The following is a 26,400-nucleotide window of genomic DNA, read 5'->3' on the forward strand; positions in this document are numbered from 1 at the left end:
TGTTATTCAGTATTAATCCCGATCCTGGCTTGTAATCGATGATAGTATGACGAATCCTGTAGCTGGACTTGCCTGCCAATCAATTAGGTCATGGCTATACGCAGCCTTGTTACTGAAGCTAGGTGTGAATCAATATTGCTGCGAATAACTTAGGGTGGTAGGGGAGTTACTTTCGATATTCGTTCGTTTGAATTACTAGAAAACCGAAGTGCAAGGTGTTAATCACTTTGAGGAGTGTGTATTCGTACGAGAACTAAAATGTTGTTGTTTTCGTTGCAAGATAAATATTCCTTAATAGAGCGTCTGCTGAATTAAATGGCTTGCATTAAGTTTGTATCGAATTGTACTCCAGTGTTGTATCGAAAGAATGTTGCTGAAAGACGCTCAATAACAATGAGCGAAACAGAATAGCAAAGTCAAGGCGCTATTTAGGCTCAGGTACTAAGACTGCTGGTGAACCATTTGTGCTCGTGCACTGTACGCCCCTTTTTGGCCAACGACGTTTCACGCACATTGGCTTTCAATGCAAGATCGTAAAACGACTCAGGGGTAGAGGAATTTTTACTCAAGGTGCGTCAGCCGTATAAATGCGAAGTTTCGAAATTGCAGTCTGGAAAACGCTGTACTTTGTATTCTGTAAACACATCTGGGCCAGTCGTTTTATATAGAATTTGTGCATATAGCTTACGTATGCCTGCATATAGGTTTAAATTTCCATACTGCGAATCCTATTGTTATTGACGCAAATAAAAGTATTTGCTTTAATTTTAATTAGGTTTCAATTCTCCGTCGCACGTAATACACAGATGTAGAATTTAGTTCAGGGAAAAGGCTTGCGTTGTTGGAAAGCGTAAATTCAGTCACTGTTCTTGCTTGTAAAACAGCCATCGTATAAATGCGGGGTGTGTTGTCGCAGCTGTTTCTATTTACTTATACGACAGTTATAGTACCATGGCATTAATGCTTTGAACTACTCTTTCATGTAAACGTATTACTTTATCGAAAGCTCATCAGTTTATATACATATATATATATATAAAAAAAATTATTTGTATGCAGATTTAATAAAAGATACACTAGAATCACATACTTTAAATGTACTTGTTATACGTGAGAATTCACTGGAAAAGAATGGGGAAGTACACGCAATATTTAATTGGTCAACACTGTAGTTAAGTATACGGTCAACACTGGGCATTGTGTGAACAGCTATCGGAAGGTTAACCGATCATCGACCTATTAACTGCAGCAGTAAGATTTAATAGTAGTGACGGTAGGAATTCCGTCGTATCAAAGCAGATGTGTGTTGAGCATCTGGGTTCAATACACGACCGTGCGCATATTATAATAAGCTGACTACGTTCTTCAAAGAGAAATATTGTTGAGAAAAAAAATATTATTCTAGTTTCTAGAATTTTATAGATTATATAATACTAGATAAATTGGTGTCTTTTTCATTTAAATTATGCTAGGTGTAACGCATTGTATTAGAGAGGTTTGAGAACCATTATGGCAGTTTTTAACCAGAGTGGCAATCACAATGCCCACTTATGATGCAAGCAAGTATATTATCATCAAGTGTGAACTTCCATCGCTATCGTAGCAGTCCAGACCTAACCACTCGTCATTCCCATACCGATGCCTGCAACTATCATTGTGACGTTGCATATATATCTTTATTGTTTGCCGATACGGTCCAACGAATTCGTAAGACTTGCCATACAAATCGTTAACTCGTTTCGCAAATATTTTAAGTCTATAGTTGACAAGTTAAGTTGAGTGTGTATAGTTTAGCGCAATTTTATGCACGTCGAATTTCTTTTCCTATCTTTAAGTGTAACTTTGTGTAAAAATTAGGATAATTTAAATATTTCTTTTCTTATAAATATTTCATCGTTTATTAAGTTTGTTTATACCAATTCTATCTTTATTAAGCTTTGTTTGGAATTGTATAAAACGGCTACCAGCGGGCGGCCAATTACACGCTATCCGCTCTGGTGGCCCATGTATGAAAATCCCATCGAAGGAGCATTAATCGCACTGAAAGCGAGCGCCTTCTTAGACGCGCAGGGCGAATGTTCTTACAAGTCAGTCGTTCATGTAGCGCTAGCGGTAGGAGCTATCAGCTGTTTCAAGAAGGATGTTCCGTAACGGCGTGACATTTCTCTCAGTAAGCCGATAGTTGTAATGGCTATAAGTGTATCTCCGGTTAGAAAATGGGTATAAATTTGAAGTATTGTAAAAAATGTAAAAAATCGTAAATTTTATGTAATTAACTTGCGTTTGATTTTACAGCGGTGTTGTGTTATTAGTTGTGCATCTTACTGTAACTATTTGGCAAGTCACAAGGTCTGAAAACTTTAGGAAGACATGATTCAAGTTGATTTTTACGAATTATAGCAAGATCGATACCCAAGAATCTTTCAAAATATTTACAAATTTCAATACTCAATCCGAATACTTTTATTGGAGTCTTTAAAAATGCCATCAATAAAGGATCGGACCTGTTGTCTTACGTCTTCGGCTTTCCGAAGCCTGGAATTCCCGCTGATTATTCTTGCCAGCGCCCTTCTCGTTTTACCATCAAACGCGCAGCTGGGAAACGGAATGCCGATGTTACAACCAAGCCGAACATTATTCCCAAGTTTTGGTAGGCAAGAACCAGATACAATGTACAGAAGTCATGAAACCGAACTTCTCCAAGCCGATTGGTTACAAGAAAAAAGTTGTCATTTTGTTGCCACGACAGGGAAACTTTTTAACCAATCAGTAACCCAGGAATTAAAGTCAATATATTTAAAAGATATAATGGATGGCGATACTGTAAAGGTAGGTCTTATCCATGTATAAAGAAATTGATTATTCACAGTGTCGGTTGACCGCTGTCGTCGATTTTAATACTTTACTACGCTATTAAACCAATTATGCTAATCTCTTTAATAATTGCGTCCAAACGAAATCGATTTTAAATTTTATAAATTTTAAAGAAAGTCTCTTTGCTTAGCCAAGTGCCCAATAAGCAAGAAACCCGATTCGTTGGTCTTTCTAAAGAGCGATTAAACCTTGTACCATAAGCTTAAACTTGCATTACCCGAAATTCGCATTAGCGGCGCTTGAAGAGTTCCAAGATTGATCGTTTTGTTGACATTAGTTGAACTCCCATATACTTTGTTTTGTGTCCAAGCCTAATATTGTTAAGTCTCACTAACTCTGAGAGAATGCCACTTTGGTCGATTTGAGGCAAAATCCTATTACTTTAAGACTAAGCCGATAGACCCGAGCGTTTGACTGAAATTGATTTTAAACGAAAAGGAAACATTTCACCGGAAATATGACGTCAGTAAATCGTAGTCTCATTTCGAATCTCCACCATAACCATCGTTATCACTGCATTATTAACGGAAAATATCGGAAAATAATCATTTTCAGCTCCGGCCTAAATTGAGACTGAAATTACGCCGAGAAGGTAAACAAACAACAAGTATATATTTACTCGCTAAAACGAATGCTATGAAATACGCATATGGGTATTTCTATTACTTTTGATTCGTAACAGAATGTGTGCATGTTCTATATACTACGATCAACCCGGGACAGATAATCAGTAAGGCGACTTGTTAAATCGACTCTGTCGGTGGCACGAGTGCTTGCAGTTAAGCTCCCATGGGTATACAGCGTCGTACGATCAATTGTTGCAGCGAAACCCGACCTCTGCTAAAAGTGCGGCACGCTTGCCAATATATTTAATGCAAACACCGGCAATTCTACCTTCGTATACTGCGTCGAGAAACAATTTCTTAACTAGTTGAAACATTAACGTTTAGTCATGTGGGGTAAGATGGGATATCGTTGGCACTTTTCATATTTCCTGATAATTCCTGATCGTATTTAACAACGTTATCTTAGAGTGGTGAGACTACGGTTATATATTCTGTAAATATTCTTTGTTTACAACCAAATATGACGATGAAAAAGAATATGTCTCATCTTACTCCAACCTACAATATAGTACTGTGGGAGAAGACGGGACACCTTTAGTACATAATACCTAAATATTTTGATCGTCTTTTAAACCATTAACACCAGTCTATGGGAGTTGTGAGGACACGGTTTTATAATTCTTCGAATGTTCTTTGTTCACTACCAAATTGGACGAGAAAATAGAAAGTAAAAGTGTCCCCATCTTTCCCCACCTTACCATATATATTTGTTTGGCAGTAGCACAGCATATGGTGCAATATCTCCCAAACTCTAGCACACAAAACGTGTTTGAGCTTTATTAAACACCTGTCACGTGCACCATTGTTCAATGATATACAGGCTCATTTAATAAGCCTGGTTCTCTGCGTGAATGTACGATCGTGCAGCCGTTAAATCTGTTTAAATCTTAGCCAATGTTCCCCAACGTTATACTGTTCAATATGACATTTAAATATTTACATGTATAGCGCTCGACGGGTGGTGTTACTGTGACCTATTGTCGTGGTTGAATGTAATTTCTTTTGAGTCATTTCTATATACTGTCTGGATGAGTTGTACTTCCTGTTTCGGACTGACAGTCATTTCATCAATTCCCTAAAGACGGTACGAACTTTTCAGCGTAAATTTGCGTGAGATTCGAAAACCATAGTGACGTAATTTAGCCCGTTGCGTCATAATTGAATATTCAAAGCCAAATATTCCATTATGACAAATCCAAAAATATCAAAGTGTTTTTGGGCCGACCAAATTGTAGGTTTTTGTACGACCAATATCTACATTGGCTTGTTTTCAGTCTTTAGTTAATAAGAAACGAACCAGACACGAGTCCTAGCAGGAAGTTTGACTTTTGCAAGTTAAACTTTAACTGGATTGTGACCTGTAAATTACTGGTGACTAAAAAACGATTAGCATTTTTACCGACCCGCACGGGGCGGGTCTCAATATAGAAATGGGCCATGTGTGCCGTGAGTAAACTGGCCGTTTTATTGCGCTGTACATTCGCCGTCTTGTTTCAATATTAGCATCATAGCATCAACTTCCTTTAGGTAGGTATGTACGCTTCAGAACGTTGAATAACATACTCTGTATGGTAATTGTGTTTCGTACTTAAACATCTCAATTAGCTTCAAGGGTCTAAGAATTTTGTTTTGTACACTCCCCGCACTTATACAAGCATAAATCAATAACGGACTGCTGTTTTCGTGGCCCGGGAATTCTGAAGCAACGGAAACCACGTAATAAGGAACAATCTAACTATTAACCGTAGTCGTACTTCTGTAAGCCTGCGGTCGTTATTATCCTGACAATTCTACCGCGTACAGACAAAAACAGTCCAACCGTGCTTGTTTAGAAAAGTGGCCAATTTCGCGAATTACAAACGTTTGAGAGATTTTGCCGAAAGCACTGCTATGTTGTCGCAACATCAACGGTGTCAAATTTAGCTGAATGTAACATATAGACATACCTACAGAGCGTAGCCTCGCTAAACGAGCCAAACTTTACAAGTGTCGCATTAGGATATCGTGTTACATAAATACTTCTCTCCCGCTTAAATTATTTAAATCCAAATACAATGTATATTTAAAACACAGCACAGCAAACTCAGTACCCGACTGTATTATATTAATTGCCATTACTGAGATAAAAAGCATACATTTGGGCGTATATGTGACAAAAGAACATATGAAGACGTCCCGGCGACGGCGTATTGGAGGTCTGTCATATACGCTTTGTAAAGCTTTGTCGTCTTAAACCAGATTTATTCCTTTGTTTGTCGAGTGGCGGATGATCAGAGAATTTGAGGGGTTAATGTAACATCGTGCGTGTGCTCTGTAATCGAGGATTGGTTTGGTCTTTGATTTAAGGATTACTAAACCGATAAGCCGAGATGTTATTGAAACGGGTTATGGTTTTTACAAATTAAAAACCCCACTTCAAAATACAGTTTCACATTCTTGCTAAAACAGTCTCACATTCTTGTTAAAAATGTCCCAGATTAATCACTTTAAAATTATTAAACTCTGTATTTTTATAAAGATAAGTGTTACGAATATATTGTATTGGTCTTATACGGTGTGAAACTGTTATCGTGAATTTGATTTGTAATCGCTTTTACCTCTCAAAGCATCCAATTTCCCAGTATACGGTGGTTTCTTTCATATGTTTTAACAGTTACTTACTTGGAATCTAAACAACTGGATCTAAACTAATCTCTGTGAAACGGTTTGTTTGCGATAAATATTTCACTTAATTTTTTTTCGTAGAAAAAATGACCGAGTTATAATTTGGTATTATTTCTTATTTGTGGTCTTCGTAAAGAACTATTTTTAGCCTGCTTTAAATGGATCGGAGTTCTTTATACAATAATGCGTCATGGAAACTATTAATGAGTTTTAATGAATGTTTATTTAATGGAAAAATTGGCCACGGAACTGAAAGAGTTTCTATTTCGTCAGCGGTATTGTTCAATAGGGCGCAAACTTTATACTTCCGTGGGACGAAACGTAATTGCTTTGATGTTTTTCTGGTACAAGGCCACTAGTGAGTCACGCTCTCGCATCTCATGTTTGCGGCTCGGTCCAGCATTGTGACGTCATAGTGTATGATTTTCTTAACGTTTGTAATCAAATTCAAGCCTTTTTGTTTTGGACTTGGTGTTTCTGTTAATAATACGACCCGTAGTTGAACGCAACATTTTAAAAATTCAAATTTTAATATTAATTTATATATATATATATATACATATAGTGCTGTGAGTTGAACGAATACCTTTAGCACCTAAACCTCGTACACTAATCGTGTTTTAAACAATTAACAATAGTCTTGGGAGTCGTAAGAAGAAGTTTTTATAAGTTTGTAAATATACTTTGTTTACTACCAAATGTACCAAAAAAGGAGAATGAAAATATGTCCCATCTTACCCCACCCAAGTGTGGTTTACGGTCCAATAGTTATCGTCTCTTCAGTTTAAGAGTTACAGTAGCTATACGCGAGGTTAAAAGTTCACGGTGAGCGAACTTGGTGTCACTGCCAATTATAACTTGACCCTTTCGTTACTAGCTGTAAAATGCGCCTCATATGATTAGAGAATTTATGAGTTTGTTTTGTGCGTTGGAATATGCTGACGTTTTGATTCGATCAAGCTTGTATGGTGCTCTGGGTTAAGATGGAAAAAAACCCTAGCACCTAAATCTCATATTTCTTGGTCGTGTTTAAAACAATTAACAACGCTCTTTTAATGTCATTAGGATACGCTATATCAATCTGTCTATACCTAATGAGAGAAGAGAAAAGAACATGTCCCATCGTACACCACCCTACTTAAATATGGGTAGACCAATGAATTTAACAATGTAGTGCCTTTGTCACATATCTGGGTAATTATATCGCATATGTTGCCTTATAGAATATGCGCATATTCATTATACTCTCGGGTGTCCTTACACAATGACGTTATGTTCGGTCGTGCGTGGCGAACTTCTCCCTAACTATATGTTACGGATAATGTTTCAGTATTTCGGAATGGCGTCATGTGGACGCGATGGGTAAACGACAAAGGCCAGGTAGAAAGCAACGAGGCGATAAACAACTGTCATTGCTCGCTAATAGCCACGTTTAGACGACTGTTACCGGTAAATGTGTTTCGGATGACTTTCTGCTCGCACTTGAGCACAAATATTTATGTACAGTCTCAAATGGATACATGAAACTATAAAGAAACCGACTTTTCCCTACGGAAAACAGACGGAACCGTAAGCTTATACGTTTTCGATAAACAAACCTCTGTTTGACGTTTGTGTTTTTGTTCATAAATAAAGCATATTCACGATAACTTAAAATGACACACAACTATGCCTATATTTGTGTTCTTTAAGTCCTTTTTTTCGTGCCATTGTTATAATTGACGAAGCTATTGTTACGTTAACAAGCCCCGTTTACGTCACAGTCCATCGCTTGGTCAACGCGCGGAGCAATTGTCGGGCAGTTCTTTGACAATGTTAAAAAAAACATCGTCAAAGTGCTTTATGCTATTAAAGCTCGGGCACATATTGATGCCTTCCTTTTTCAAACGTACAATGATAATATTTTAACAACTCACGCTTTAAAGCTTAATTTGTGTTTTGTTCCGAAAGGTAATGATGAATAATTGAAAATAAAATCGTGGGTTTGGTTATGCCCGGTTATGCCTATCGCGAAATCTCACAATTGTTGTTTCTATTCAAGGCAGAATGCTCATTTTAAAATGACATCATCTAACAATTTGGTTAAGCAATCATCGCATTTTGTATTTGAATGCATTTAAACAGTGCTGGGAATTTATGCTACAATCTTCGCCCTTGTTTTTTAAGCGCTTCAAAGAATCGTAATTATGACGTGACAGAACTCTGCAACTCGTTCTACTTAACGCCTATTACATGCACCGTCTGTTGCATCGATTGCGAATCTTTCGCGTTGCCGAATCATCTAAAACCGATGATCGGTTGCCGAATCGACTTCGCATCAACGAAAACGAAGGTCAATGATTACCAAGATTCAATTGTGCTATTGATTCTTTGGAAGAGTATTACGTTTTCCAATTAGCGGGACTGCCACGCAATCTGCCTCCCATTTCATGTCGCGGATATGGTCTATGACGTCACAAAGCATGCCAATATCTCCTTTCATGTGTCCATCACTATCGATATTTTCATGTTCGCAAAATTTTACGTTTTAAAATTATAACTTTTAATGTAAAAGTTAAATGAAATGTAAGCTTACGTAGTATTTAAAATAAACACAGTAGTGGGGGTAAAATGGGATATGTTTTTATTTCTTTTCTCGTCCCATTCGGTATTAAAAAAATAATGTTTGCAGAAATAAATAAATGCATCCTTACTACTTTCAAAGAGCGTCTCTCATTGTTCAAAACGCGATCAAGAAATAAGATTTATGTGCTAACGGTATCCCATCTTACCCCACAGTACTATATTTTAAAAACACTTGCATTATGCCAATAATACAAAACTGAATACCATGCACGGATTATTTCATACGATGATTTTATCCTAATTTCCTTACGTTACATCCCATGAGAAATCCACTCGATATTTAATATCCAACAAATATTGATGATTACCGTCGCATATTGATTAATTAACGGCGTTCTCGTAATCTTTAAATCCACGCAATAACGTTTCAAAAAACTTGTCAAAAGTTGTAAAAACCCATGTTCTTATAGTGTCAATCACCAAATTAAAAGTTAGAATTGTTTTAACAACTGTATAAGTTGTAAAATGTTTGTTGAAATAGGTTACTAAACATGCGATAGAGGTATTTGTGAGTCTGAATTAATAGTGGGTGTTGTTTAGACTAGAGCGCGCAGTGCCGTCTAATAAGACCGTAGTTTCGAACGTAGTTTGTTGTCTGGTCTCATGGTGTAACGGTTAGCACTCAGGACTCTGAATCCTGCGATCCGAGTTCAAATCTCGGTGAGACCTATGAAATTTTTTGTTTTTCGAACGTCTTTTTTAATAATTTTTTTTCATTTTGAGACAAATCTATTTAATCTATGCTGATTTTTTCGTTTTGTTTTACAGGTGTACGTACCGGACGAACATATTAGCGATTGGATTTACTTTACCGAATCCAGCAATTCACTTGTGGGCGTTCCGTTGTTACGTCATACCGACCTTCTTCACAACGTCATCATCAGTTTGCAACGTCACGGTGACGTCATATACACCCTCCCATGTGTGATTGAGGTCACAATAGGAAGTAGCGGAAATAGAAAACAAAACGTCGATTCGTCACTCGAAACATCCGTTCTCCAGTGCGCCCCTAGCGAACCGATTGTTACAATCGCCGTGACGCTAGATGTCAACCAGGAGCAACTGGATCCTCACAAACGAGTTGAGTTGATACAAAAGTTTGCAAAATATCTCATCCCATCTCTCAATCCTTCGGCCATTACGTTGAGTTTTCAAGACACAGGCAGACACCATGCATTTCTCTCAGGCCATGGCAACGTAGCAGTTACCCCGCTTGTGACAGGCACAACACTTTCTTGGCCTATTGCTTGTGGCTCGGACTCGGCCGAACTATCTGGCCTTGATGACATTGAAGAATCTTCACGTAACGGTAGTCTTGCTCACGTTCTTGGTTATGACGTTATTCAGTGGCGAGCTGAAAACAGAAAGCCACTTGTAACTCTTCATCCAACGAATGAAAGAAGATTTAAAAGGTAAAATAATTTATTTAAATGAATTTTAAATCCGTAGACATTAGTTTGAATACCAACAACGTTTTCAAATCGAGTTCTTGAATAATTTGGTGCTAATGAAAGGAATTCTTACCTACCCCATAATTAAACCTGTAAAATTGGCCTCAAATGTAAGGATTTTTCACTGATTCCAATAATTTAATGCAATATAATATCTCTCTCTCTCTATGTTTAGTACTGTGGGGTAAGATGGAACACCTTTAGCACATAATATCCAAATATCCTGATCATGTTGTAAACAATTAACAAAGGTCTATAGGTGTCGTGAGGATACAGTTTTATAATTCTTTGAATGTTTTTTATTTACTACCAACTGGTCTTAGAAAATAGAATGAAAATGTACCCCATCTTGCCCCACCCTACAGTATATATATATCATTTTTTTATTAACATTAAACTCTCATTTTTAAACAGACGAACTGATCGTGAGAAGTATCGATCCCCAGTTCCACAATATCCCCCAGCAACAGCTCTATATCCTAAAAATGCTCTTGATCTTGCTCCGTATGATCAAGTGGCAGATGAACCACAACCGAAAGAGAATTACTGGGCTGCGGGTCTTCGTGGGCGGAAAAGAATCCCTTTATCAGAGATCAAAGCATCTCCTGTTATTGGATTTCCTCCTGCAACTAGACTACCCAACCCTGATTCCTTGGCGCGAAAATTTCCAGTTCCACCTAGCACCCCTGTTATCATACCCCCTTTAAATTCCCCCCCTGAAAAAAATGCTGGGGTTGAGGACTTGCGTGTTCAAGGGTCAACATATTTTGAGTATGCTATACCAATCGATGCATTCAGTGATCGAGAAAGTGGAGACACAAGGTCTTTGTCTCTTTCACTGATAGATCTTTTTTCATATGATCCTCTGGATGGTGGTGAAGACAGTGATGGAACAAACACATGGCTACTAATGGATCAACAAAGCCAAATCATATATGGAGTCCCACCTAGACCGACGCCTTCAGGGGTAAGCCTTCTATGATATTGTTTGGGTAGGCTTATACCCAAACTCCAGACTGCAGTTATTTATAGGGTATCTTCTATCTTGTATGGCATAGTGGTAGGCCTACTATTGAGTGTTGGCCAATTCTTGCCTAAATCCCAGGTCCTTAACGAACCCATGTAGAATAGAATGGCCGAACTCTGTCTTTAACGCCAGGTCCCATGCATGCCTTGTTTTATGAACTCACACTTATAGAACATGTGTATATAGAAAGCTATACTAAATTTTGTTATTATTTTGTCTGTGGGAAACATGTTATATTACAAATGTTGAAGAAAAAGCCTATTATTATTTCTGTCCCAATTTAATATTAAAATGTTCATCATATTTTTAATGTAGAAACCACCATCTTTCATTATTGTGGCTGCGGACAATGTGGGAAAAACAACGACAGACACTTTCGCAGTTCATCTTGTAGCTCGACCAAGGCCAACCAACCACAGGTTTACGATGGTATTTTCGAACCACAATACAGAAAGAAAAAGCACCTCCCTTGCAAGTGCATTTGCTCGATGCCTTTCTTTTGCTCTTGGTTCTCGCTGGGAAGCAATAGCAGCCCCTGGTCATTATACCATCCTTAAAATCACTAAAAACAATGAACAACTCACAGTCAGTTGGTTTGATAACTCATTGGGATCAAAAACCCGCTGTGATCGAACAGGAATAGAGAGAACTTGGTCAAAAATGGTGTCAAATCAACTTAACCCATCGTTAGAAATCCAACGTTCAAGACCAAAGTCAAGTTTTGCTAAAAAGTTTTTACCAGAATTTACTCTTCGTTCTGTGAAGCTTACATCTATTGGACCATGCTTGGCATTGCCAGAAACAACCACACAAAGCACCACTGAGTCAACCACACCACCTACCATCCCCCCACCACCACCTTCACCACCAAAAACTAAATCAACAACAAGAAAACCAACAACAACAACAAGAATGCCATCACCACCTCCCATCACAATGATGCCCAAACTTACAACAACAACAACAATTCGGACGTCTAAACAACCAGTTGATTCAACAACCAAAACAACAACAACAACATTATTACACCAACCAGAATCTTTTCTTCCAACAACAATAAAATCAACAACAACATCTAAACGATTCCCAGTGGTACCTCAGGTCGTTGACCCTGACTTTACCTTTGAGATATCATGCCACATTGGGGTTATCTGCGAGCAGGACATCCCAGATACTCTGTATTCCTCTCAGATCAGCCAAGGTGATCTTCGGTATAGGTTAGTGCCTTGGGGTGATGGCACACCACAATGGGTAGCTGTTGACACCAATAAAAATACAATAGTTGCTTTGCCAACACTGACTGATATAAGAACACTAGACCAGTTTAAAAGTGGTGAAGTCACATGGAAAGGGGGTCTGGTAGCAATTGATCAATCTGGGCGTCCGTCAGACAGAGTTCCAGTTAACATTAAGATCACCATACCTTCAGCTACAACACTTGATGAAAATCTTGCTGTCACTCATCTGTTTGTGATGAAAATCACCAATTATCAACTGGAGGTTTGTAAAAATAAAGTCTTAATATTTGTTTGTGTACAGTAGGGTTCTTGGCCAATTCTTGCCTGTCTGTCAGATCTACTGGCATGCCAGGGCTTGAGACCACAATCTTACTTTAATGCTTTTATATTTTAAATTAAGAAAATGTGTTTGCTACAAAAGTTTAAAAGACGATGTAGTTCTAACATATTGGGTAACTTTTTTTAACTTAGTAACTTATTTATCCTCACATATTATTTTGTAGAATGGTGTAACTTAGTAAGTTTAAAAACCCTGTTTAAACAGTTATGTTTTAATAATGCTATTTTACTCCCCAGAATTTTACTGCAGTGGAATCTGGTCGATTACTTGATGCTCTCAGCAAGTTGTATAGAAATCCAAATACAGACATGTTGTACGTTCATCCACTACAATCAGGCTCCGTCATGTTTTCGTGGCACAACACCTCCCTAACCCAGGAAGGCCACTGCCCTTACATAGAAATAGCAAAGCTTGGATCGGAACTATTTGACAGCGGCAAATTAAAGACAAGTGTTCAGAATAAGTATGTTAAGTTTTGTTTGTTTTTTTTAGAATAAATATGCTAATACTTTGCCTTTTTTCTTATTTTTGACAGTGTTCGATTAAATGTAATGTTTTTTGTATCAATTTCAATACTGAACATACACATGTGCATTACTGGGTAATGCTTTTATTTATGTTTCACATATTATCTTTTTATCATCTAACCATAAACTTTACCACAGATTGCTAGCAGCCGGTTTTAACATTGGTTCCCTAAAGTTGGAAAGAAAAAATGCTTGTCTAAATGTTGAGGAAGCTGGAATTCCTCCTGCCAGTACAACCAAAGCAACTACCACAACAGCAAATCCTGCAGATGGTGGTGACTCTTTACAAACTGCTGGCGGAGACGGCGTTACCAGCATTGTGATTATAGCGGTGGTGTTAGTCTGCCTGCTTGTATTAGTTGCTATACTTGTAATAAAGTTCAGGTTAAGCAACAAGGCAAAGCAGAAGAGGAAAGAAAAGAAGAGACTTCAATCTGCAGCTGCAACGGCTGCTATAATACCACCTAGTTCACCTTACCACCTTGATGATAAAAAGAACCACAATGGTTCGAATGCAGACACACGGCTACTGTTTAAACCAGGGACCCCTATCGTATTCGAGGGTGAGGAAGAAAATGGGGTCCATGGGAATTCCCCTCTTTTGCATAGACAAACAAGTACTTTTACCCACTCGGCATCCAACACATCTCCAGTCACTAATGGGGGTCAGGGAGTAATAACTGAATCTACGCCATTAACACCAAGCAAAGGGGTGGACCAGTCGCGCCCCCCACCACCACCTTATGTGCGAAAATAAACCCAATTCCTTTCGCAGCCACAATGCTTCACAATTTACCCATTCACTGTACCTGTATCTAATCTCGCACCTTTGTTGATGAATTTTAATTTTTCATAGGTTATAATTTATGCCACAACGAATCATGGCCACGCAAGAGTTTCTTTTCACGCCGCTTCAACTTCATTATCGTGGCCGCTGATGCCAAAACTTGGCAATTAAAACATGTTTAAACTAAAAGGGCAAACAAACTGCATAAAGAAGGTGTCATTTTTACAAAAGATGTTCTGTTGTTTTAGCACCTAATCCCATATTAAATATTCTATCCACATTTTCTTTCTAAAGTTATGTATTCGTTCTACCATTGGTTCGGTACATTTGACTTGCCTTTAAAATATCCTTTGCGGCCAGTTATTAATTTGTTTTTTTCATTTTTTTCGGCCAAGTTGTCGCAATTATATTACCCATGTTATAAATAAACACGTACTTTCTCTTGCATTGTAGTTCCGCTTATATCAGTATAAAATGAGCGCTGAATAGACACACGAAGCTCATATAAGGCATAGACTGTTGGTAATTATTTAAAACACGATCAGAGTAATATGTGCTAAAGATTTCCTGTCACCCCCCACCCTGCTATATATGAAGTAAAATCGAACTGTGGGGTAAGATGGTACACCTTTAGCACATTATATCCAAATGTCCTTATTGTGTTTTAAACAATTAACAACGATCTATGTGAGTCGTGGGGATACGGTTTTATAATTTTTTTAATTTTCCTTGTTTACCACCAAATATGACTAATAAATAGAATAAAAAGGTGTCCCATCTTTCCCCACCATTCTGTACCCTTTTTCGTCGAATAGTTGTTTTAGTTTACTTCTGTAAATTTATATTACATTTAATATCTAGTATCCTTAGATTATGAATAAATAAATGTAACTTCTTTATTTTTGGGTGGCGGGGCAACTACAGTCGATGGGACATGGGTTATGTTTCATACACCCCATGTTCGCCTACGAGTTACCACGTATGTAACTTTGCAAAGGATTGCTTTAATTTGAATGTTTTTATTTCTTAAATCTTCGACTAACAATTAGGCAACCCATGAAGTGGGGCAATTGCGTTAAGTGTCTTGCTCAAGAATTCATGCACATTACAGCGTCGAGCCTTGAATCCGCAACCTTTTGGCCAGAGGCAGGCACGTTAATAAACACTACTGTGCTACTACAGCACCGCTGTCAAAAAGCCACAGCGCTCAGTGACCATATCTAATCTCTGTATCATTAATATGCGCTTGAATAAAGAAACGAAATTTAATTCTACGCTTGACATTTACTTGGCAAACGAAATCTGCATAAATTATTTTTTCTCGGTAGGTGGCAGGCGAGCTGCGCGTAGTTACCCTTGTTTAATTTGATTGTGATGCCATGAAGTGCTATTGATTGGTTAAGAGCCAGACAATGAATCAGCTGATCAGAAGCCCGAAACCAATTCCTGCAAATTAGTAGCAAACTTCAAGGGTATACCGGTAGCTCGAACATTTATGCTAATTTTATAATTAACTTTATTATAAATGTATATGAGTAATACGTTGTAAATGTAACGATAAATGGTTCTGAGTTAAAACTGAGATGAAATATAATTCAAAAATATGAGCACTTACGAAATCTGGTATGCGAAGTCTTCAAATTAAATAAACATCTTCAGATAAATATATAACAGTTGGTCTATAGAAAATGTGTAGTTTAAAAACAAAGAGAAAGGCATAAATGTATGTGTTATATAACTTATTTTGAATGTGTTACACTTTATAACTTTTAGTTGCATGACCTGCCCTAATTACTTTTATTGCACTGCTTTCGGATAACTATACTTGTATGCCTAAAATGGGCATAATCCGCGGTCCAAGTCATTTTTTTCTCACATATCGGTGCTAGTGAGTCTTCCCCCACCTTATTTGCTAACTCCTAACCACTAATTCCTAACCCCTATAACCACTAACTACTAACACCTATAACCACTAACCCCTTAACCATCAACAACTAACCCCCTAACCTAGGGGTTAGTGGTTAGTAGTTAGCAAATAAGGTGGGGGGGAGTTTCTTCACTAGCACCTAGCAAGTGCAACTGAACCGTCTTTTTGTCAAAAATAAGGCCTGAAATACCCATATTTAAAATATTTTAATATATCCCGCATCCAGTTTTTTACTAGTCAAGAAAATAAATGTTAAAAATGTAGTTGGACCCCCATTTAAATTCCCTAATATGCCCCTCAGTATGGGGCAACTGTTACCCAAATTCCAGGTTGCATAGAATTCCTTTCAATAGGACCTCACACAAATTAAATCGCATTTGGCTGGATTTTAAATCGCTGTGTTTTGAATTAATTTTCAATGTCAGTACTTTTATAAATGGCTTTGTTTGTGCTTAACAGAAAGCTGTGTTTTATGTCATGTAAATTTGCTTACTCAAGTCACTAAAATAATCACTATGGCAACTGGGGGGGTTTCGGGATCTCAGAGACAGATTTTTACGAAAGAAAAATCGGAAACAAGAAAAGCAAAATGTAAGTTTGAATACTTAAAAATAAATGCAAATAGTCCAGTAGAACAGCCAGCAGCGATAATCATGCACCTGAAGGAGTAATTACGCCATAATAATAAATATATATAAATGTATATACTATAAATATATATATATATACTGCGTATTACATAAAATAGGATCAAATTGTATAATTAAAAAGACAAAATTTTAAAAGAGAAAAATTGTTATGCGCTTATGATTTTGGTTGCCTAAAACTGTACATGGCAAAATTTTGACCTTATTTATTTGTTCACATAAGTATCCTAGTGCTACATAACAAATAGTTACAAAAATGAGTCACCATTTAAAGTTGGGACACGAACCACGATCAGTTACCTTCTATGTTATAGGTCTTGTTTAGTTTATGCTAAAATTGTATGAAAAATAGTTTTAAAAATTTAGTCACCAAAGCTTCATTCCCAATTTTTATTTAAATGTTTATTTTCAAAAATTGATCAATGCTTCAGTTACCATTTAAAAGGTTAAAAGAACTGCTTTGCTATAGCATTATTGTTTATGATTTCTTAAACGTCTATTTTAATTATGCTTGTTGCTTACATCATCAGTGTCATACTACACATACCAGGAATTGCATGTTATTGATGTTTCAATATTAGGCGTCTCTTTATCAATGTTACCATATTAGGTGTCTGTAAGTTAACACATTGTGGCTTTAAAATTTGAACTCAATTTTTTAGGTTCACCAGAAACATTAAACGAAATTTTCAACGTTGTGTTTCCTTCTAAAAAGGAAAACATGAGCCCAGAAAGGTAAAATAAAGTATCCATATATGTGTATATAAGTTGGCATAGAGTATGATAGTGGTCAACAGACTCAACACATTATGTTTTACGTTAAAACAGACAAGCAAACAGGATATACAGTATCCCATTGACATATAGGTACTAAACCACTGGTCAATCTCTTTTTACTGCTAGATTATTGCGAATGTCCCAGTTTATATATATGCTTATCTATATCACTGTTATTTGTTTCCCCCAAAAATCTACAAAACCTGCCTTGTTTTAAAAAGGATAAATATATTATAATGAACAATTTATTCACAACGGCTCATTTTTTTTATGACTTTATCTGTTATAGTTAAGTCGTGTTAAATTTTTAAAAATCTACTTCATGATTTAACCTTTAATAATTAACATTAATCCAAATAGAAGCAGAAGTCAAATCAGTTTTATGAATTTGGAAAATCACGTCAGTCGTGTACTTTCTACACAAGGTGGAGCTGCAGGTATTTGTGTTCAGATCTCTATGTTTGTTTCATAGAAAGCATAAGAAATGTTCCTGATAAACAGGGAAACATAAAAAAAACGTATTATTTGGAAACATATTACAAATACATAAAACAGAAGGTAGAAACCTTAGACTACATCATAGAAAACATAAACGATTAATTTAGTGAGTTTTTGGTAAATAATATTCTAAAACCAATTGCATTGAGCTATATAAGTTTTTATATAATAAATTTGTTTGTTAGGAATATTTTTTTATCTTGCTATATTTTTTATCTAAGGATCATATCTAAAGATTTTTGTTATTATTTTTTTACTTTGCTATATTTGTATCCAAGGATCACGAATGAACGCACCAAGTTCATCCCATCATAAACCTGCTTATATGAAAGTCTTTAAACAAAAGTTTGTCCACACACCATCTGCTGCTGAAGGTAAATATCAACTAAAAATGATTTTTAAATATGTGCACAGATTCTGTACTTAAGTATATATACAGATTTTTAATGACAAAATATTTTGTAATTCCATCTTAACAATAAGTTTGACTTGTTTGATGTCCCTGTGATTACGGTAGCACAGTTTAAAAAAATAGAAAATAACCAAAAACAGGATTGATGTAGTGACAAAATGACGGTCAATAAAACAAGCCTGGTAAAAAATACTTGTGTTAAATTAAACAAGACAATTGTATTTCATTGTGTTGCTTTTGCTATCAGGCAAAAGAAAATATATAAATTGGGTTGTCTGGTTTAAAAAACTAGTTATATTATACAAGACTTCTATTTATATAATTATAATAATACCTTAGGCTTTAATATGTTTACATATTTAGTAAAAGAAATTTAAACAAATAGACATTTCTTCTACTAATTTCTTTCTTATATTTAGGGCAAAAAAATCTCACAAAAATTTGTTTACTCTAATGTTTTTTCATAACATTTTATTTGTTTTTAAATTTTTTAGCATCCACAAGTTCAGTTGATGGAAGATTGGGCTTGACGTGTGATGTTGGTTTACAAAGTCACCCCCTTGATACTGTACCTGGTGATAATCTTGCTGTTATAGGGAACACCAACTTTCAATCTGTCAAAGCTTCACATTGTGTTTATAAAGGTGACACCCTAGAATATTTTCCTAAGACTAGAATTTGGTGTTGGGGGTTAAGGAGACTTCGTTTTTTTTCTTTTTAGTTTTATAAATTTTTAGTTTAAATTTCTTACCATGTTTATAACCATAAATAATAAATATTACTTAATTTCAAAATTTAGCAGCATATAACATAGTGTTATAACATAGTGTATTTCAAACACTTCTGATGTATTTATGTTTATAAAACACTAAAACAGTATATATATATGTATATATACCGGGTCTACTGGATGTAATGTGGCTTATTTAGTATTTAATAAGACTAGGGTGTGTAACATTAAGACTTTTTAATAGAGCCAGAATTGGTAGTAGCAGTAGTCCCAGCAATAAGCAAAAGACCCCTAATATTTCATAATCATATTGATTCATATGTTACATAATATATCTGTACATGATGTAGCTTTATATAAAATCAATAACTGTTTGGGAATGTAAAACAGCTTGTGTATATGACAGGACGAATAATCCAAATCCCCATTGGAAAATTTGAATGTATAGCATTAGCATATAACCTCCATTCGGTATGGTATTACGTGTATACTAAGGAATGGCGGCCGAACTGAAGTACATGCTTCTATGCTGTCAATGCTTTTTAACATTGGTTTATAATGTTGCAACTTGCAACCTTCTGGGTGTTGTTTTGGTGTTACATGATTTTTTGTTTTAATAAATACATCAATAAATTAATACCTAAATAAATAAATATTTTTCAAAAGACTTCAAAACATGGTTGAAGCTCAAAAAGTACAGTCCAGAGCGTTTTAATTAAATGATGAAATGTGATGTAGTTAAATTCCTCTCTTTTTATTCTGAATAATTTTTCGTTCAATAAATACAACAACTTTAACAAACATTGTTACTAAATAGTAAATATCTATGGCACTCGTGTATCGAAAATCCATTAAACATTTCTAAATGTGCTGCAAAGAGAAAATTCCAAGAACTATTGCCGTAAGAAGTTTATAGACTGATATATTTACAATTAGAAATAACAAATGACACATTGATGTATTTCAATTTACTAAAAGTATAAATAGTTGTGAACCTTTTACTAATAAATCACCATTTTAACCTACAGGAAAATGGATTTATGAAGTTCTCCTTGGAACTGCCGGTCTTATGCAGGTAAAATAATAAAAGCATTACTGTAAGGTGGTGAAAAGTTGCTCATTTTATTCTTCTTACAAAATGAACATAAACATAATATAACAAAAGCCATAAAGCAGTTGTGTTATTTTTAATATAGGATTTGCTTTGCCACATTAAAACTTGTTAGAACTAGTTCAAAACTAACAAAAATTAATGTTTGGTGGTAAAAATTCTCCTTTTAACCTTCCTACAAAATAAACATGACTTCACAAAATTCATAAAGCAGTTGTGTTTTTAAGTACAGGATTTGCTGTGACAATATTCTTGCATCTATTATTCATGAGCTTGTCAGCAATGTTTCTTGCTATTTATATGATTGAAATACCCAAACATATAACAAGTCTATATTGACCTACATAACTCTAAATTGCCCCAATAACGTAAAGCCATAATTTATTTATGCGGTGAATTTAAGTCTTGTTAGTTTGAAATTATAAGCTGTTTTTATTGCTCTATCTAATTGCTTCTTTTGTGTCATTTAATGTTTCTGTTTTTATTTACAGTAGAATTCTTATTTATTTAGATTAACTGGACTTTACATGAAGTACTTAGTAATTAACAAGCTGAGGCAGGCAATTATATTTGTCAATTCCTTGGTGGCGACCCCTTTTTGATTCATTTGTTTAGTAATTTTAGTTTTCGCAAAGCCTTTTTACTGTTATTGTAAATGTCAGATTGTTTGACTATTTGCTTACAAACAGTTATCTAAATTGTAGTTTCCGAAATTAGGTTGTTGCAGTTTTGCTATTAAATTATGTTTCATTTTTAGCAGCGTTGTAAAAAGGTCAAGACTGCTATAAATTCTTCAATGTTTTTATTTGTAAACTTTTATAATTGCTTCTAATGTTCCAGTTATAAAAAAATATCAGTTACCTTGTATTCCAAGTTTTCCACATCAGACTATCTCAACAATATCTAAATATTTTTAATAATATTTTCTTTTTATCTACCAGGTTGGGTGGTGTACGTTGCAATGTAAGTTCTCAAGGGAAGAAGGGGTTGGTGATACAAAGGAATCTTATGCTTTTGATGGGTATAGGAAAGCTAAGTGGAACGCAAGAATCAGCACAAAATACGGCAAGGTGAAATTTTTTTAGACAACAATTTAATATATATATAGACAACAATTTAATATATATATAATATAATATAATGGGATGGGGGAAGATGGGGTACATTTAGCACATAATATCCAAGTATCCTGATCGTGTTTTAAACAATTAACAACGGTCTATGAGAGTCGTGAAGATACAGTTTTATAATTCTTTGAATGTTCTTTGTTTACTACCAAATGGAACGAGCAAATAGAATGAAAATGTGTCTTATCTACCCCCACCTTACTATATATATTGTACATAACTATAAATAATAGTTCAGAACACCATTTCTCAATTGGCTGGAAGTATATCATATGTTGTGTACTAGAGGCCATAAGAATACCTCTACTCATGGTCGTTTAGTCATGCCTAGTTTGAATTGGTAAATAAGATAACAAACAAAAACTTGGCAAACCAAACCCTAATTCATTGTTAAAGGGGACCGTAAGTATTGAGTCTACATAAGAGCCTATAAAGAAAAAAATGGTCTAAAAGTTTTGAAATTTTTTAACAATTTAGTAGTGTTAACAAAATAATGTTAAAAATTTTAAGTAGTTAGTATTAGAGGTTCTCTGTTCTAGTTTATGTTATGTTTTGTTGGTAATATTGTTTTGTGATTTAGTCATGGGAAGTTGATGATGTGGTCACTTGTATGTTGGATCTTGACAACAGAGTTGCCTCATTTGCATTGTAAGAAAACTTGTTTTTTTTATAAATTCTTTATGTTAGGTGATGTTTTTCCTTAAAAAACTGGAAAATCAAATGCTTTCGCATTTTTTTTATATAATTTATTTTGTTTCATAATAAAATAAAACACAGTCAATAATCAACGTTCTTGATTATATAGCGTATACCTTGTGAGAATGTAGATTAGTTTCATAAAGCTAATGCACAAAGCTTTTACCTTATGGTTTTAATCTAATTGAATTTGTTAAAGTGCATGTGATGGTAATCAAATAATACATCAAACAGCAGGATAAATGCATATGAATGTCATATATAGTTTACTATTAAACCTAATGCACTTGGTTTAAGGCTTGTCACTGCTACTATTGTGGGCAAATGTGTCCTTGGGCAAACTGCAATTGCTTCAACCCAGTGTTCACTAATGGGTTGTCCAAATTATCAGCCATACTTAAAAAAATCAAAAAAAAAGTTACCCTAAAGTAGCATACAAGGTAACTCGTGAGCTAGCACGAGGTGTATGAAACAGAACACAGTGTTATAACGACCATCCTTTTTCGGCCAGGCGAGTATAAAGTAAGTTACATTCATTCACCAAAAACATATTAATCCGTTTTGTGTAACTATACCACATTTTTGTCACATTTTCATCTCCATTTATTATAAACACATATTTTGTTTACTAGGAATGGGGTTGACATGGGAGTAGCATTCAACAACATACCAACAGGTCCTGGTATTGCTTACTTCCCTGGTTTAAGTCTTGCATTTAAAGAGGTGGCATATTGTAACTTTGGACATCGACCACTAAAATATCCCGTTGCAGGATACAAAACTTTACAGGTATGTTTTGTCTATATCTCTTTTTGCAAACAATTTCTGTTTCTTGTTGCAAAGAATATGTTATGTTATTGTAAACTGGGGAAAAAAAATTCTTGTTGTACATCTAAGCAGTATTATCAAGAATATTTTTTTTTCTAAGAGAGACGAATAATGTTAGTTATTAGGGAAATATATTTTTTTGTACATAAACAGTCAATGATTTTTTTATGAGACACTTATCTTTTACAAGTTACAATGTCATTTTTATTTTACAATTCAACTATTAAATTCATTATTTATAAAATATTTGCGATAGTTAAAATATTGTACAGCTTTGTATAGTTTACTATCACTATAAGATACCATTTTAGCTGCATAACATTTTGATTTTCTCTACTTTATATAAAACAGGCCCCACCTCCAGATTCCCATGAAGCTGAATACCTTACTCATAGCTTAAAATCATTGAATTCAATTGTAAACGAGGTAATATACAACATAGTATAATCAATAAAACTTAAATTTATTGAATTTCCAATACATTAAACACTCATAGAATAATAAATTATACTTTATTAAAATTTTATGTTATACATATATTCATCTTATACAGTTTGTTTTAATTATTAGCAATTCCTAATACATAACACTTATTTATTTATTATTTTTTTCAATTTACCAATACATTAAATACTGATTGAGTAATTAATTATCATTTATTATTTTTTTTTGTACATGTATTCACATTTACATTATATCTTATATCTGTATACAGTTTAATTATATGAAAAATCTGATACATTACACTTGTATGTTGTTTTGTATACAAAACTAATTATTGATTTACCAATACATTAAAGTCTGATTAAATAATTAATTAGCCTCTTTTCAAGATGCATTATCAGATGCAATTTAATATAATACAAAAAAAAGCTTAATCAATTATACTTATATAACAGAAACGATATTCTGAATTGGACCAAGTTACTGTTCATACTATGCTAGCTCATATAATGCAAAGACTTGGACCTACACTGGTAAATATATATATATTTGTATACTTTTGGTATTAAAATAGAAACTATCATGTTTGTATGGAGTTAAAAGTACACCATTTAAAGGAAAAGTTAAAAATAAATATAAATAAACTAAAAAATGTGTTTTTCTAACTTTACACATTGAAAAAAAATAAAAACTATTTTTTTTTCTAACTTTACATATTTTTTAAAAATTTAATGTAAAAAAAAAAGTAAATGTATTTAGTAAAATAAACTTTAGTTTTCATAACAATAAGTGATAACTGTTTTATTTCCTTCAAATAAAATAACGTTTTACAATATATCTCAGAATATGCTATTTTTATTGCAGAAATCAATGTACAATGTTGAGTCTTATTTTCTTCCATTTTTACTTTCCTTGTGTGACCACAACAGTAAAGATGATGACAAATTTGCGCAACTGCATTTTATGCTCAGTTGTTTATGGCAATATACTGAGGTAGTAACACCTTCCTGTAAAGCGTATGTTATGGTTATATTACTATTTACCTGTGTGTCATCTGGTCAGGTTTCCTTTGAAATACAGTCAAATTAGTTTTAATTATGTATTATTTTCTTTGTTTGAAACACATTTTATGTTTAACTGATTAATTCTATGGATAAATCATTTGAAAATTTTGCTGGTTTTAAAAAAAAAATGTTCAAACTATTTTAATATTGTAATATTTTCGTTTTATTGCTACATATTTTATGTATAGTAGGGTGGGCAAAGATGGGACACTTTTTCATTCTATTTTCTCGTCCAATTTGGTGGAAAGTATATAAAACTTAAAGAATTATGAAACCTTATCTCTACGACTCCTATATACCGATGTTAAGTATATAAAACACGATCAGGATATTTGGATATCATGTGCTAAAGGTGTCCCATCTTCCCCCACCCTACTGTATATTATATCTGATTACTTATATGGATAAAAGCGTTTGGAAATTTTTGAGGTTAAATTTGAAATTTAATTTTGTTTTATTGTTTTATTATGCCTATAGAATATAAATGTTAGATTTTATGTTACGCTCGATGCTGTTGATATTATGAATATATTCACTTAATTTGTTGGACTTTTCTATAAAAAAACATTTTTTTTGTTTGGAAATATATAGTATTAGTTAATATATGTGAAAACTCATTTTTTTAAACTTTTTTGATGATAATGGTATAAAAAAGCTGAAATCATTAAAACATTTTAAATGTTAAATTTTTAATAAAACAACTAAAATTGTTAAAGTTGTTAATAAGACACTTGAAATTCCGGATTCATTTATAAACGACTGAAATTTTTAAATTTCTTGATAATACATTTTAAATAGGCCTGTCCAATTTATTCTTAAATGACCCGAATTGCGAAATTTGTTGATAAAATTAACTTCACAGGCACGTGAGGTAAGGGATTGCATGAACAATGTGTTCGAAGGTGCGTTACGTCGGTATCGTACATCACCTGTACATGTGGAATTCATTGAACAACGGACTTACCTCAACTTTGTGCTTGGGCTTCATCTGCATACTCAAACTAGAAGAAGTCTCGCACTGCATTGCTCATATCCTTTTAATGGGTTTAATTTGGGGTCTGTCGAAATAATTTTTTTAATTTTTTTTTGCGTACATGTATATAAATGCATAATGTACTTCATGAAATATAATTTTCTTTTGTGCGTTTTCATCAAATGTACATACCAAAAAATTAATTTAAACAAAATGTACTGTAGCTTTAACTACACATACTAATTACATGTAATTGTAAAGCATAGTTTGAATTACCTAAACAAGTCCAAAATAACTGTCATATACTCTACCATGGTTTTACTTCATGTGAAATTGCTATTTTTAGTTGCCGATTATGGTCTACATCCCAGGACCACTGTCATCAATTTAAAACACAATAAAATAACTCAACAGCTATTATTTCACAACAAAAATGAATTAAGATATAGATACATTTTACAAAAAATAAAAATTGAGTTATAAATATATTTCACTCTATATATTCCTTAATGTCTTTGTATCTACATTTGACAGACAAGCAGAGATTCCATCCCTCTTTCATATTAAACAGGTTTCAAAACATAGGGAAGCTGGTTTAAGTCAACTTATACCAATGGTTTGGGGCCAGGTTAGTAGCTTGCTATGTTGCAACATTTTCTACTATTGGCCGAACTATAGATACTTTTTCTGACCCTTTTGCAGCAATGTCATATCTTTTTTGACATTAAATATTATATTTGCAACATTTTGTAATCATTTTCAAGTGTAAACTTAACATAATTCTTAATTATTGACGAGCAAATTTTCATTTTTGCTTCAAATTTTTTGATCTATTCTATAAAAATGGAGAACATTTAAAAAGCTTTTTAGTTTTGTTTTAGAACAAAGTTTTGTATTCAAAAAGTATTCTATTTATTACGACATAACATACAGGATTGTGATCCAAAAGCAACTTATGAGCGAGGTTATGAAAAACTGAAGGAAAAAATGGATGGTAAGTGAAAATG

General features: G+C 34.2%; 2 protein-coding genes and 1 non-coding gene across 4 annotated transcripts in view; all 3 read left to right on the forward strand.

Annotated features, from left to right (window-relative positions):
• Positions 1 to 1,487: 1,487 nt before the first annotated feature.
• LOC149735538 (uncharacterized) lies at positions 1,488 to 14,604 on the forward strand. The gene is made up of 6 exons (XM_089878583.1): positions 1,488 to 2,829; positions 9,558 to 10,201; positions 10,655 to 11,207; positions 11,583 to 12,767; positions 13,082 to 13,308; positions 13,511 to 14,604. The coding sequence occupies exons 1-6, from the start codon at positions 2,482 to 2,484 to the stop codon at positions 14,127 to 14,129; spliced, it is 3,576 nt and encodes a 1,191-aa protein (XP_089734709.1). The 5' UTR covers positions 1,488 to 2,481; the 3' UTR covers positions 14,130 to 14,604.
• Trnaq-cug (transfer RNA glutamine (anticodon CUG)) lies at positions 9,387 to 9,458 on the forward strand. The gene has a single exon. It is a non-coding gene; the product is annotated as a tRNA-Gln (tRNA).
• A 929-nt stretch (positions 14,605 to 15,533) lies between the features above and the next one.
• The window catches only part of LOC149735540 (E3 ubiquitin-protein ligase RNF123-like), a 29,720-nt gene continuing 18,853 nt past the window's right edge, over positions 15,534 to 26,400 (forward strand). The window contains exons 1-16 of one of the 2 annotated variants that reach the window (XM_089878577.1): positions 15,534 to 15,639; positions 16,546 to 16,677; positions 17,396 to 17,468; positions 17,871 to 17,947; positions 18,287 to 18,382; positions 18,915 to 19,064; positions 20,179 to 20,225; positions 21,203 to 21,331; positions 21,969 to 22,036; positions 22,717 to 22,873; positions 23,264 to 23,338; positions 23,812 to 23,889; positions 24,221 to 24,349; positions 25,283 to 25,476; positions 25,928 to 26,021; positions 26,327 to 26,387. In XM_089878577.1, the coding sequence (XP_089734703.1) occupies positions 16,602 to 16,677; positions 17,396 to 17,468; positions 17,871 to 17,947; positions 18,287 to 18,382; positions 18,915 to 19,064; positions 20,179 to 20,225; positions 21,203 to 21,331; positions 21,969 to 22,036; positions 22,717 to 22,873; positions 23,264 to 23,338; positions 23,812 to 23,889; positions 24,221 to 24,349; positions 25,283 to 25,476; positions 25,928 to 26,021; positions 26,327 to 26,387 (1,504 nt within the window). In that variant the 5' untranslated portion in view covers positions 15,534 to 15,639; positions 16,546 to 16,601. Of the gene's footprint in view, positions 15,640 to 16,545; positions 16,678 to 17,395; positions 17,469 to 17,870; positions 17,948 to 18,286; positions 18,383 to 18,914; positions 19,065 to 20,178; positions 20,226 to 21,202; positions 21,332 to 21,968; positions 22,037 to 22,716; positions 22,874 to 23,263; positions 23,339 to 23,811; positions 23,890 to 24,220; positions 24,350 to 25,282; positions 25,477 to 25,917; positions 26,022 to 26,326; positions 26,388 to 26,400 lie in introns of both variants that reach the window. The other variant, XM_089878578.1, reaches the window with a different exon arrangement.

This window comes from Ciona robusta, chromosome 5, assembly GCF_009617815.1.
Source record: "Ciona robusta chromosome 5, ASM961781v2".
Classification (NCBI taxonomy): domain Eukaryota; kingdom Metazoa; phylum Chordata; class Ascidiacea; order Phlebobranchia; family Cionidae; genus Ciona; species Ciona robusta.